At 36.2% G+C, this 13,825-nt stretch overlaps 2 protein-coding genes across 2 annotated transcripts; one reads left to right on the top strand and one right to left on the bottom strand.

Annotated features, from left to right (window-relative positions):
* Positions 1-5,785: 5,785 nt before the first annotated feature.
* Positions 5,786-9,441, top strand: ACR10 (ACT-like superfamily protein). Its single transcript, XM_008243167.2, has 6 exons — positions 5,786-6,225; positions 6,646-6,864; positions 7,029-7,134; positions 7,459-7,795; positions 8,282-8,566; positions 8,853-9,441. Exons 1-6 carry the CDS (start codon positions 5,919-5,921, stop codon positions 8,988-8,990), a joined length of 1,392 nt encoding a protein of 463 aa, XP_008241389.2. The 5' UTR covers positions 5,786-5,918; the 3' UTR covers positions 8,991-9,441.
* A 958-nt stretch (positions 9,442-10,399) lies between these two features.
* LOC103339879 (uncharacterized) lies at positions 10,400-13,626 on the bottom strand. The gene is made up of 13 exons (XM_089042839.1): positions 13,349-13,626; positions 13,046-13,183; positions 12,771-12,852; positions 12,511-12,587; positions 12,293-12,408; positions 12,053-12,161; positions 11,854-11,970; positions 11,573-11,664; positions 11,413-11,479; positions 11,237-11,318; positions 11,025-11,116; positions 10,790-10,933; positions 10,400-10,681 (listed from the first exon to the last, which is right to left on the bottom strand). Exons 1-13 carry the CDS (start codon positions 13,622-13,624, stop codon positions 10,535-10,537), a joined length of 1,539 nt encoding a protein of 512 aa, XP_088898965.1. The 5' UTR covers positions 13,625-13,626; the 3' UTR covers positions 10,400-10,534.
* Between the last annotated feature and the right edge of the window lie 199 nt (positions 13,627-13,825).

Here is a 13,825-nt window from a genome sequence, read left to right on the forward strand (position 1 = left end):
GCTTTGACCAGAAGAAATAGAGGGAAGAAGAAAGCCATGTGTGAGAAGTAGCAGGTAATGATGCATCATGTGAAATATACATGTTCTAGCATGTGCAAAGAAACTTAACCAAGGCAAAGTACTGTTCATGATATGGACCTTATATATAGGATGTGCTAAGCAAGAAAATGCATAAAACAGTTATATTATCTCCCACTTGCCTCTCGTTTGTACCAAAAAAACAAATGTTAAATTATTTGTGCGAATGTGTTGAGCATGCATGTTAATCTGAATTAAAACAAGTCTGACCAAATAGAAAATCTGAATTAAAAAAAGTAACTCACATGTCAGGTTTCAGTTGAGCATCTTTGAACTTGATTCGAATAAGTTTGGTTTCTGATCCCAACTAATTAACAGTCTCGACTTGAACTTGAGTTGGCCGGTTTAGATAAATTAATTTAATTTATAGGGAGAGAAACTCAAACTTGAGTGCAAGGGAACGGACTCACTCCCCTAATCAACTGGCCTAATTCACTTCTGCAAAAAGAAGAAAAAAAACAAACGGATTCAGAATTATTTATAGCCAATAACTCCAATGAGGTAGTAACACCAAGGAAGTAAAGCATAGCTTTTCAACCTAATATGAACATCTCTCCTTTTTTTTTACAAAAAAAAAAAAGGAGGGAGAGTATTATGTCATTATACAAAGCGATGCCCACTTGTTTTGTTTTGTGCCATGTACTCTCAGCCGCTCCAATCTTTTATTCTGTTCTCTCCCTACAGCATCTCCTTGCATCTTCTTCTTAAGGAATCCTCTTCCACCCACTATCTTTAAGGTTCTCCTAGTTCTAGTTTTCTACCCCTTTGATTACGTCAGGCCTTAACCTCTTCACATCCACAGTTTCACTCAACTCTCTCGACTTGCTTTTCATTATTTTCCCACACCACTAATTATACTCAAATGATATGTTTGTGCTTAATTTGTGTTATATTGAAAAATACACTAGGGAAAATTTGAAATGACTTTTAGAAGAGCTAAAAGCGCTTTTTGATAACGAAAATCCTTTTTAAAAAGGTTTGACATAAAAACTTACAAGTGCTTATAAGTCATATAAATATTTTCAGAAAACAATTCCAAGTACTTTGTCAGATAACACTTAATTTTTAGTAAGAACTTCAATATTGCGTTTTCCAACGGTTCTAGCAAAATCACTTGTATGCAGAAATGCTTATAAAGCAGTTTCAATCAGATATGATCTCTAACAAAAATGGACATGGATTTTATTTATAATAAATATGTGATCTAGAATGCCTTTTTTATTTAAATTTTTTAATGTATTGTCTTTGATGGAAACTACTTCCTCATGCTATTAATAAAATTGGATGGCTAATCTAGAATGCCAAAGGCTAAAGCTAGCCACCCCGTGCACACACTTGTACAAGTCATTATCTGTGACCTACATGGTTGGGTCAGGACTCACGCATGCCGCCCGACAACGCAATCGGCCACTGGACAATTTTTTCAACCAGGATCTTCCCCATCATCAATATCCAATATAACATATAAAACCCTAATATGCGAATAAACATAACTTGGAGCCTTGAATCTTCCTCAAATTTCCAAATTTGACCAGCACCCCACTTAAATTGCCGAAAGTGAAGTGTGTTCATACCACAACAAGAAGCCCCACTACTAGTTCTATATTACAACTTGTATCCAATGCAAATATACTTGTTTAACCATTAAATTTATAAATTATTAACACGCATACAATGATTTATGTATCAACTATTGAATAATTGTAAATGATTCATACATCAATAGTTGAGAGACACTCACGCGAGTGTTTGATTCGTATTGCAACTCTTTAATGATTTCAATTTATATAAGTTAAAATTAACAGTGTTTGGAGCAATCATCCACGCTCGCATAAATAACTCGTGAATCAACTACAAATTAACCCTAAACAACTGATGCATCAACTGAAAATCACCAATCATTTTACACAGTTTCAACTATATGTTAACGGCCGCTAGGTTATGGAAACTAGTCACTGATGCAATCATATCACTTGATTGTGATCCACTTAGCCATAAACACATTGGTAGGGAGATATCTCAAATTCAAGATCCTGGATATGCTTAGCCAACATAGGAAAATATCATGACGCAGCCTATGAATCACTGCGCCATAAGTAGATGAACATGCCAAAAGTGAGTGCTCACTGCTCGGAAGAAAGCAACCTCCCACAGAGCCACTGGTTGGGTTGTCTCCATCTCCTCCCCTTAAAAGGACACGTGCCAATTAGCTATCAACAACACCAACAATGACTTCGTTGTAAAACCCAAAACCAAGGCCAAGGGAAGAACAACTGGTCTCTTTCACGTGATTAAAGACTTTTAAGTCTTTTACCTCCCGCGCTAGTTAAATTATTGTAAGAAAACATTTTTCTAATGATGGTTGTATTGACTGCGTACGATGCAAGATAGTCTAATTTGAGGCATGTAACGTGGGATACTTGGCCACCGTCGGCTCTGTTGCCTTTATCTGCGACACACAGGCCTATTTTTGGAGTATTAGAAGACCTCTATGTCCATGGGAGTATATAAGTTAGGAAGTCTTTTCAACCATGTTCACGTGGATAAAGGTACATAGTTTATCAAAGCTTAATTCAATGGATTGTGGGGTAAGAAAACCATCTTTTCTGGATTTAGTGTGTTGTGTTGGTAATGATAGCTAAACTAACTCCCTTCTCATCTCCTACCATTCCAACATATTTGCAAGCAGATTCAAACTTTTTAATGGATTGAAGAAAGTTTAGAACAGTTGTACGCTATTATTGACGCACATAAATTTATGGTTGACGGTTGTTCACTCGTGTGAGATTTAGTTAGAGGGGAGATAGACATGGGCAGAACTAGGTTTTTGGGGATAAAATAAATCAAACTTATACATTCGACTTGTTTTAAATATAGTCAAGTATGTATTGACCTATTAAAGTCTAATTCTTTATGAATTTAATTGCAGGGCATCAATAAAAATATACATGAAAACATGTACTCTTTAAATTATATTGTTGAACATATTTTTATTTTGAGTTAATAATAGAAGAAATCATTAGATTTTTAAGTTAATAACTTTAACTAGTCTACTCGTGAATAAATTTTTGATTCCGTCCTTAGAGCGATAGATGATCCCCTGAGTTGGGTTGGTTTAATAAAATTACTCTACCTACCAAGGGGAAAGGAAAAAATAATTAGAAATAAGAATAATCATCTGTGGCAAAAAGATTCCGATACCTACCATGTGCGCACTACAATATCAATGCAATTGTGCAGCTCAATTATAGTAGGGATATTTTCCACAATGCTCTTTTGGTCCATCTTGGCCGTCCATTTATTTACTAATCAAATTATTATTATCTACCAAGATTGATGACATGGTGCACCTGACCTCACTCCTTTCCTCAGGAGGTGTCACCATTTTCTTTTCCAAGTTCAAACCATCTCTATGTAAAGTTCACTTTTTATTTAAAAGGTATTAAAATATTTTTTCTTTTTTCATTATAAAATAAAATAAAATCAAACTTTTACATATTCTCTTATTTAAAATAACTATATGGTGCCCAGTGATGCGGTCCATATATAAGAGTTATTTACACTAATATTCTTTGAAGTTTCTTGTGTTTTTACAAAAACTCTTTAGGTGTCAAAAATTACAAAAACACCCTTTGAGGTTTTAGTTTGTTTTCACAAAACCCCCTTTTGTTGATTGTTTGTCCAAAAATTGATGATTTTATTGAAAAAAAACTTATTCAAATGACAAAATTAACTACAATGAAGTATATGCAATCTAATATCGAAGGCCGGCTTTGTCATTTGCAGATTTTTTTTTTTGGGTATAGAATCATCAATCTTTAGATAAAAAATCAACAAAAATGAGTTTTGTGATAATAATTAAAAAATTTAGAGAGTGTTTGTGTAATTTCTAAAACCCCAAAGAGTTTTAAGAAAATTTCAAAAACCTCACGAGATGTTAGGGTAAATAACTCTATATATGATAGCCTTTTTTATTGTTAAATAGTATTTGGAATATTTCTCCTTTAATAGGTTTGTGAACTACAATTGTTTAAGGGTGTACTGATGATCACGATTCGTTGATTGCTAGATTCATATCATGATACTCATTTCAAACAACCCGCTATAATTCTTCATACTCACCAGGACACTTAGTGATCACAAACTACTTTGTGGAATTTATAAGTCTAGAACAAGAGTTGGATACTCGTCTTATCACTATATTCAATAAAAAGATACCAACTTCATTAATTAGAAAGCTACAAAAATTTCCTCAAAAAGGTAATTAAAAAACTAATAAATAAAGTAAATTACATCTGATATATGAAACACTAATTAGAGCATCTATAATTATGCTACTTATTTATTTAGTTAAAAATACGAAAAAATTAGTTAACATTAATTAAAAATTTAAAATAAATATTAAACAAAGTAGCATTTAATTATAAAAAGGCACTAAGAGTCATTTTTCTTTGCTCGGAAAAAATGAACTCCTTATTCTTGGAGGTGGATAAATAGCACTTTTATTTAAAACGAAGGTTATTAGGTGGAACTGATTAAAATTAGCAAGTGGGGAAAGATAGCGGGAATTGACAAAGGAAGTTTTCTTGAAGCATCCGCTAAGAAAAGCACGTGAGGGGACCGCATCAACTAAAAACTAAGGCACGTGATGGCGGCTGACGCTCCGATGTGCGCGTGTGGCATCGGCACTTTAGCCGAGACAAGTCACGAGCGGTGGGTGGTGTTACACTGTTACTTGCATGCCAATTTATCGCCACGCGAGATGATATTTGTTCCACGTTCTCCGTAAATGAGTTGATGGAGTTTGAGGTAGCTAGGCCGACCATTCTCAGTTTAGCAAGGTCCAATGATATTGAACCGTGTCGATGCCACGTCATATTGCTGTTGATTGCTTACGTTTCAGATAAGCTGCAGTGGCACCAAGTTGGCAGTGCAATTCCAATTTTTTTAAAGGGTGTTTATAAGAACTCCAACTTGGAAAAAAGAAAAAGAAACAATTCCTCATCTTTTGGGTTGGCATGCAAATTTGAGTGCATTCCAATTATTCAAAAAATTTGTTCCTTCGAAATTACTTGTCCAAATGTTACTTAAGTGCCCCTACTATCTTTGTTTTCTTTATTATTCTCAAATTTCTTTTGAGTTACATATATTTTATTAGAATGTATAAGTTTCATGCAATAAGCAAAAAAGCGATCGTGGTTTATAATATTTGAAATCCAATATATCTTCAAATAAAATAAAAATTAAATATTATTAGACTAATAAACATAACGTTGTATTGAGTAAATCTTTGATTCATGTGTTTTATAATGCTGTAAAGTGAAAATGAGTTTGAGTTTGATTGTCTTGGGCTTTTCTATCCTTATTGTTGAAGATAGTTATGGTACTACTTACCTTAAAAGTTGTCCTAGTAATATATTTTTTTTAAAATTATTTAGACCTTTAATCCTCTCATATATCTATAATAATAACAATAATTTCCGGACAATATAAAGAGCCCAAATAACCAAAGTATCTTAGACTGAATAGAAAATAAAACAATTTAAACAAATATGAGCATATTTTTAAAGAAAAAAAAATTAGGTTAAAGATGAACTATGTGATGTAGGCAACAACGGGTGGAGCTTCTAACCCGCCAACCCGTCCATGAGTACCCTCCTCCGGAAACAAGTATATCTCGTGGTGAGATTCACAAGACCTGCAAAAACACGAGAGAGAAAAATAAAAAATAAAAAATAAAAGACAAGAAAACAACGACGACAAGATGAACAAGTGAAGCAGAAGGTGAGAAGTGAGAGGAAAAGCCTCAACTCTCTCTCTCTGTTCATCTTCTGCTTTTTATGTGTCTCCACTGTGCTCCTTTGCTCAAATCAACAGGCTCACAAACAAGTGAGCTCCTCTCACAAAAGCAAAGAATATTGCTCCAAAAAATTAAACATCTCCTTCTTATTCAACAACTAAAGCAGGAAGAAGAGCAAGAAGAAGAAGAAGTCATGGGTATTCTACATGACGATGTAGTGATCATAACGCAGGCAGAGAAAGAGGGAGACCCAAGTGTGATTACAATAAATTGTCCTGACAAGACTGGCTTGGGTTGTGACTTGTGCCGCATCATTCTCTTCTTTGGTCTTAGCATTGTCAGAGGAGGTCAGCTAAAATGGGATGTTACTGCTTTTGCATGCTTATTACAATTAATTCATCTTCTGTTTTGTGCTGAGAATATGCAGAGAGAGAAAGGATGAGAAATTTGAATGCTTTGGTTGGGCTAAAGTTTCAATTTTTGTGTCTTTTTCCTTTCCTCTGCTTTCCTCAGCAACCAAACCGTTTTGATTAGGCTCTTTCTCAAATTTGTTTTAAATTTATTTAGATTTTCTTAAAACCAAGTGTTGGGTTTGTGAGAATTGCCTTATATTTTGCTAAACCAGACATGAGTAAATGAGATTTTCCAGTGAATTTGTGAAACAAATTACGGGTGTTTTGGGTTTTGATAAGATTTTGTGAACCCAACAGAAAAATGGGTACTTGAAGCTGAAAGTGTTTGCTTTTTTATCTGTTTGTGTTTTGAAGATGTATCAACGGATGGGAAATGGTGCTACATAGTGTTTTGGGTTATTGGGAGTCCAGAGACAAGATGGGGTTTGTTGAAGAAGAGGCTAGTGGGGACCTGTCCTTCTTGTTCCTCAGCTTCTGGGATTTCTTTTTACCGGTCTGAATTGCAGCCACCAAAGCCTCCTGATGTGTTCCTTCTCAAGTTCTGTTGTTATGATCGAAGAGGGCTCTTACATGGTAAATTTCTGTTTTTGTATCTGCATGTTTCTTAAATTTTCTAAGTTGTTGAGAGTTGATATGAATGAGGAGCTTTGTTCTTCATTTTATTGCTAATCTGTCTAAAAGATCATCAAATTGAAGGTTATTAATTGGTGCCTTACGTACTTTTGGTTTTTGTGCAGATGTGACAAGGGTTCTCTGTGAACTCGAGCTGACCATCAAGAAAGTTAAGGTATCCACCACGCCAGACGAGAAAGTGATGGACCTGTTTTTCATCACAGACACCAGGTTCTATTTTCTTGATATATTCTGCTAAACATAATATTGGGTATTTTCTGGTTTCCTGTTTTCTTTTTCCTTGTAATTTCTATGGGGTCGGTACGGCTGTAAACAATCCCAATTTGAATTTCAAGTCAATTGACTGCAAAACGATAGATGAGTACAAGCTTGATAGGCATATTTTGCACACACAAAATACAAAAAGTTGAATGATTCAAACATTCCAATGCTTTCAGCACTTGCAGATTGGAGCAGCACCATCTCGTGTTGCTCTATTAGGAGACTGATTCTTCTTTATACGTGACTTAATCTCTGAATTTGTTTCTTTATCAGGGAACTTCTGCATACAGATAAGAGAAAGGAGGAGGTGTCTGACTACTTAAAAGCAGTCACGGGAGATGCCATGATAAGTTGTGAAATTGAAATGGTTGGTCCTGAGATTACTGCATGTTCGCAGGGGTCTTCATTTCTTCCATCTGCAATTACCGAAGACATGTTTGATTTGGAAATGCCCGCTGAACTCCCAAGTGGATCACTCACCTCCAGAAGTGTTTCTGTGACTATGGACAACACTCTGAGTCCTGGTCACACGCTGGTCCAAATCATTTGCAAAGACCACAAGGGTCTTCTTTATGATATAATGAGAACGCTAAAGGATTACAATATTCAGGTAGATATATAAGTAATGTGACATTTGCATAAATAAATATTCTAAGAAAGCAAGAGTGGTCAGTGGATGTCATGTACTCTATACATCATAGGAAAATGAGCTGTTTTCTTTTTCAAGAAAAATTGCTGATTTCATCATTCTTTCCGGAAGATTTAAAATGCATTCAAAAGATTTTTAGTTATAATTTCCTCTAGAATGCTTTTCCATTCTTGACATGGAAGCCCATTACAAAGAATAAGTTTCAGTCTTGCTTTGGGTTTTTTGAGGGTTAAGATTAGTTTATGTATCCATGTGGCTGAGTTGTTAGTTCTTGCGTTGTAGTAGCCAAGGGACATATTTGCTCATTGATTGTAGCATTTCATACTTGGTTGGCATGCATACATTTGGTAATGGAAAATTTTGATAAAACTTTAAGAGGGTTAACAGAATCATCTGGGGTTACAATATCTAATTTTCTGATGATATCTGAATGCTATGATGAACCAGATCTCTTATGGGCGCTTCACTATAAAACAAAGAAGACACTGTGAGATTGACTTGTTCATCGTGCAAGCTGATGGAAAGAAGATTGTTGACCCTAGCAAGCAGAATGCATTGAGATCCCGCTTGCAGCTGGAACTGCTTCGTCCTCTCAGAGTAGCTATTGTTAACCGAGGTCCAGACACAGAGCTGCTGGTTGCAAACCCTGTGGAATTATCTGGCAAGGGCCGGCCTCTTGTTTTTTATGACATCACCCTTGCTTTCAAGATGCTGAACACTGGCGTCTTTTCGGTACTTCCTGATCTTCACTTTGTACTTTCAAACAGGCATATTTGGCTTTCCCTTGTATGATCCAAGGACATTAATATTTGAGACAAAATTATATGCTCTATTACAATTTGGTTTTCTTCATGTGTTACATGTATAAGCAAATGGAACTAAGGTTTATGGTTCTTACTAAACAGGCTTTCCTATCTTGAACCGTCTTAATGGAATTTATTGTCTTGATCAATTGTTTCTTTGTTTACCTTTCTCTATCTGGCTAAGTAACTTCTGCTCTCCTGATTGTTTTTTTTAGGCTAAGATTGGACGGCATCTGATTGGAGATAGGGAATGGGAAGTTTATAGAGTCTTGATTGATGAAGGGGATGGCTTGTCAGTTCCGAGGAACAAGATTGAAGAACAAGTTTGGAAGATGTTGATGGGTTGGGAGTGATAACAAATGCAAATGCCGTTCCTCTTGGATGCCTGCGTTGTTCTGTACAGCAGAATTCTTCCCATTACCACATCACTAAATGTAATTGACGGGATATATGCCGTTAAAAGGCGAAGCAGGTTGCATATCCTATATTACAGCTTGTCCATACTAACTCTGTATAGTAAGAATGAGAAGAAATCAGTAGTGAGGAGATGGAAAAGGAGAGTGCAGCTCTCATGGCACTTGCACATTGTTGTAAAAGGTAGATATGGTGCCATTTCTTTGATGTGCTATTATAGTTGAAGAAGTAAGTTCTTGTGATGGATGGATGTGGTTGGTCAGTTGGATCAAATTGTGCAGTTCAACATTTCCGGGCGGCTCTATCTTTATATTTTTGTTGTACATACCTCTGTAGGCTGAACGTTGAATTATATTAGAAATTAAAGAATAACCATTGTCATTGCCAAAACTCTCTCTCTCTCTCTCTCTCTCTCTCTCTCTCAAGTTTTGATCAGATATAAAAAAAAAAAAAAAAAGATTCAAAGCAGATTCTTTTGATGCACCCCAAGTTGGATCAAGTTTGAGTGCCCAAGAATGTTGTTCTTTATTTTTATTCAGAAGGGTTGAATGAGTTTTCTTGGCTGTCCTGTCTTCATCCTTTCTAATCAGAGCTGATTAGCCTCAGCATATATAAAAAAATCAGCTTACATCAAATTATAAGTCGATTTATTTTGTCGGCAGATTATATTCCATAACAGGAAACATATTCTCTACATGGTCTTTAAGTCAATCAAAGGTGAAGCCAACATGCCAAATAATCTGTACTGACTGAAAACGACTTTCAATCATCACACAGGTAATTTTGTTGTTGCTACAAATATCAACGGTCCAGAATCCAGATCATCATTGTTCTTTCTTAATAGGTTAATGCTGGTAACATTAGGTCTCTGTCATGAACTTTGAGATTGCCTTTTTTTTATTTATGATTTTTTACCTTTAGATGCTTTTTTAAGCTCCAATATTTCATGTTGCCCTATTACTTACTTGTCCCTTTCTAGGCTGATTTTAACCCCTTTTTACTCAAATATTTCACCATCAAATTTGGAACATCTTGGTCAGGACAGACAGGGTAGGGTTCCTAGTACCATTGGATCTTATAAGTTTTATTTTATGTATGTTGTCTTGTTGTGGCCATTATTATTGTGGTTGTTTCTTTCAATTTACTAGTATTTTTTTTTTCTCATGCTCTTTATCAAAAGGTAAAAAGTCTTTGCTGGTAAAGAAGGTGGCTCTAAGGTCACAAAGTTTCCCCAACTTTCACTGGTGCCGATAGGTTCAGCTAGAAAGATTGAAACACTAAGTGTGTACATATACACTATTTTCTGTATAATAAGCAAATAAAACAAAAGAACCCATGAAAAATCTATTCACCAGAAAATTTAAAAACAGCAAAAGAAATCCACACTGAAAAAGAACCCATGAAGGGTAAAAGTAAGATATGTCACAAATACAGCAATTGCTGGGTCCTCTTTTAATCTTTGTTGCCTTCTGTTTTTCTGCTTCTACAGCTTCCAGTATATTCTGAATTTGTGCAAGATGCCTGCAACTACTCCCCAGAATAAGATCTCACCAAATATGACATATAGGAGGGTTCCTAGCCTCTCTGAGTGCCATACATTGATGAAAACATGTTCCTGGATCCAATGCACCTGTTAACAGTTTGGTTCCTTCACTATATTAGATTACATTTCCAGACAAATTGTATCAAAGCGGGAAAATTTAGTATGATTTTGATAAAGGGGATTGATTATACTTACAAGTGAATTGTCTGGAGATTTATAATACCATCCATTTACAAATGCTGCAAAGATGCCCTGAGCTGCCATCACAAACACTAGCATTGCATTCATTCCTATCCATTCTAGGAACAAAAACGGCGTCCGGTAGCCCCAAACATCAATCTGTTTATGTAGATGATAGTCATTAGTTGTCCCTGGATTAATCTTTAATTGAACTAGAAGCGATAGCTCGTATAGGTTTTAACTTGTTTACCAGTAAATAAAATCCAGAAAAAACCAGTCCAGCTGCACCAGCTGTGAAACAAACGTAGCTGAAGCTGTAGAGTTGCTTATTGATGGGAATAGCTGCAAGCAAGTTGACAAATTAAGAAGTTTAATTTTGGAACATAGGTTGCTTCAAGATTTATTATCTGAGGCAGATGAAGATAGCCAAGAACTAGGCAGAAAAAGGTCAAGGAAGATCACCATCTGTGAAATGTAGAATGATGGCTATGACAACCAAGATAAACCCCATTGAAACCCATTGTTTGAGCCTCTCAGAGTGACCCTGCATGCATGAGAATCCAACTTCACCATCCTAAATGAATTTCCAAATATAACTAAAAAGTGCACTGATCTGTGAGTTTAGAGAGATGGGTAACCTTGAAATGGATCAAAACGTGCCCATAATGGATGCCAATGGTGCCGCTAAGGATAGCTGAAATGGAACTGAGAAAGAAGAACAACCAAATAAATCCATGTCCCTAGCACATAGTGATTAAAGTTTTATCTTTGTTCCTTATAATTATGTAATTAACATACCTCAGCAAGCCCTCTGGTTCAAATGGACCTCTGCACCAACTTGGAGCTCCCTCTCGAAGAGGACCGTCACTCGGAGAACTAAGAGTGCAGGCCTACAAAATTGTCACAAAAATAACAACAAAAGCTTAACAATTATTCTTCCTCTCAGTTTTTTTTTTCCCGCTCATTAAAGGCATGACAATTGAAATATGAGTACAGCTAATGTAATGCAGAGATGGGTACAACTAGTTTTTCTGATTATACAACTGCATCAAACATATATAGCTATTAAGAGCTAAAACCTTCAAGCGTCTCCAAACAGGTTGTGTGTAGAGATGGTTTATGCCCCAGACCTGTCGATCCACATATCCAACTGCATTGCAAGCAGGTCCTAGATGTCCTCTCATCCCACACTTAACCTGAAAAAAGCAGAAAACAAATTAAGGCATGGTGAAGTGAAAACTTCCTACATTTAGTCATTAAACAAACAAACATACATACCAAGTATTTTTTCGATCTATGATCGTTGTCTACCACGAAACTCCAATCTGGAACATATAATGAAAATGTTGTGATCATGTAGATGAGGAAAGCGACGAACCCTCCAAGCCTGCAGAATGGTATTTTAAATCGATACTAGATATCCACATTGAACAAAGTTACACAATTTCAAACTGGGATAAATTTGCTAAACTTTGCTTATGTGAGTGTGAAATTCAAGACCTTAGTCTGTTTACTTACCACTGCCATTTATATGCAGTGAAAATAGAGAGGTGGCCAGGCTCAAGGACAGTTGGTCTAAGCTTGGTGGTGAGTGTCTCTATTAGAGCAACAACAAAGTAAACCAATGCTATTCTCTGTTTACCATTTGCCAACACATACAAACCAATAGAAAGAAAAACAATGTCAGGTGAGTTTCATAAATTTGAAAGAAAAAAAAAGGGGGTTTGGGGAAACACCTGGAGGATGCCAAACCATCGAATTTGTTTCATGTCAACTCCGTAAGCGAGATCATCTGGCGCATGGGAGTATCCTCCTGCACTACATGGGAGAGTGAGAGTTCATACACCAGAGCCAAACAATATATATTTTTAGGGAAGAAGATTTGAATTTGGCACATTAATTCTCCTTAGCTAAGCGAAGTCAATGTGTCATTGTTTAAGCAAAGTTTCTTGTCCTCTTGACGAGGAAAGCTACTTCCTTAACACATGACTATTACCTTGCAAAATGATTCCCCAAAACATAAGCTTCAATGTCCTTAAAATAATCTTCTTGATTGCATCATTGATCTTGGGAATTTTCTGCAAAACCAAAATTTTATCATAAAGTGATCAAATTGGCACACAAAGTTAGAAACCTACACTCTAGAATTTTGGTGAAAGATTATTGTCTTGTGGATTAACCCGATTAAGATGTCGTGCGTTACATAATATATATCCAACATATAAAAACAATGAAACATTGAAAAGAGAAGTGTATATTAATGTATTAAACCTTGAGAGCAAGGGCTATGGCGACCCCCACAATGAAGAGGAAGAAGGGCATCACAAAGTCGGCCAATGTGCATCCGTTCCATGGTGAATGGTCAATACGTGCGTATGCTCCTCCAGCATCATCTACCAATATCATCACCTGCATGCACATATACACATGATCTCTTACTTGTCACAATATGCATGCATGCATGCATGTACAAATTAGCAAGATCAAAGCAATCATACACCATAAGAAAAGGCACTGTGTATAATATGTTATGTTGTCAGACTAAAAATGAAATGATTGGTCATGAATATGTACCACTATGGTGAGGCCTCTGAATGCATCCAAAGTAGCAACCCTCTTGCTTTTCTGCTTAACAACTAGTACTGGTTGCTCCTCCCCCTTGATTTGGTCCGCCTCCAGAGGCGCTGCCGCCACCGCTGCTTTGTTCTTCTCCTCATGATGATCCTCATGATCATGGTCAATGGCATCTCCACGACCATTGTGATCAGATGTTGTATTTACTTTCTCACTGATCAAATCATCCTTGTTATGAAGACGGCCTTCTTCCAACTTCTTAGCATCATCCTCCATAACTTTCCCTCTCTATGCACTAAAGTTGCTGGATAAGTTAGGGGGTGATAGTAATAGAAGTGAGAGGAAGGAAGAGCTAGCTAGCTAGGAATCTCAGCAAAGACAATTGTGTAAAGTACAAAAGGCCGGCTTTTAATGTTGGCTTTGACTGGAGCAACTGGGCCATGCATATATATTGAAACTCAAGTATATAGAATGAGA

Source organism: Prunus mume, linkage group LG8 (genome assembly GCF_029339155.1).
Source record: "Prunus mume cultivar Tortuosa linkage group LG8, ASM2933915v1, whole genome shotgun sequence".
In the NCBI taxonomy this organism is placed as follows: domain Eukaryota; kingdom Viridiplantae; phylum Streptophyta; class Magnoliopsida; order Rosales; family Rosaceae; genus Prunus; species Prunus mume.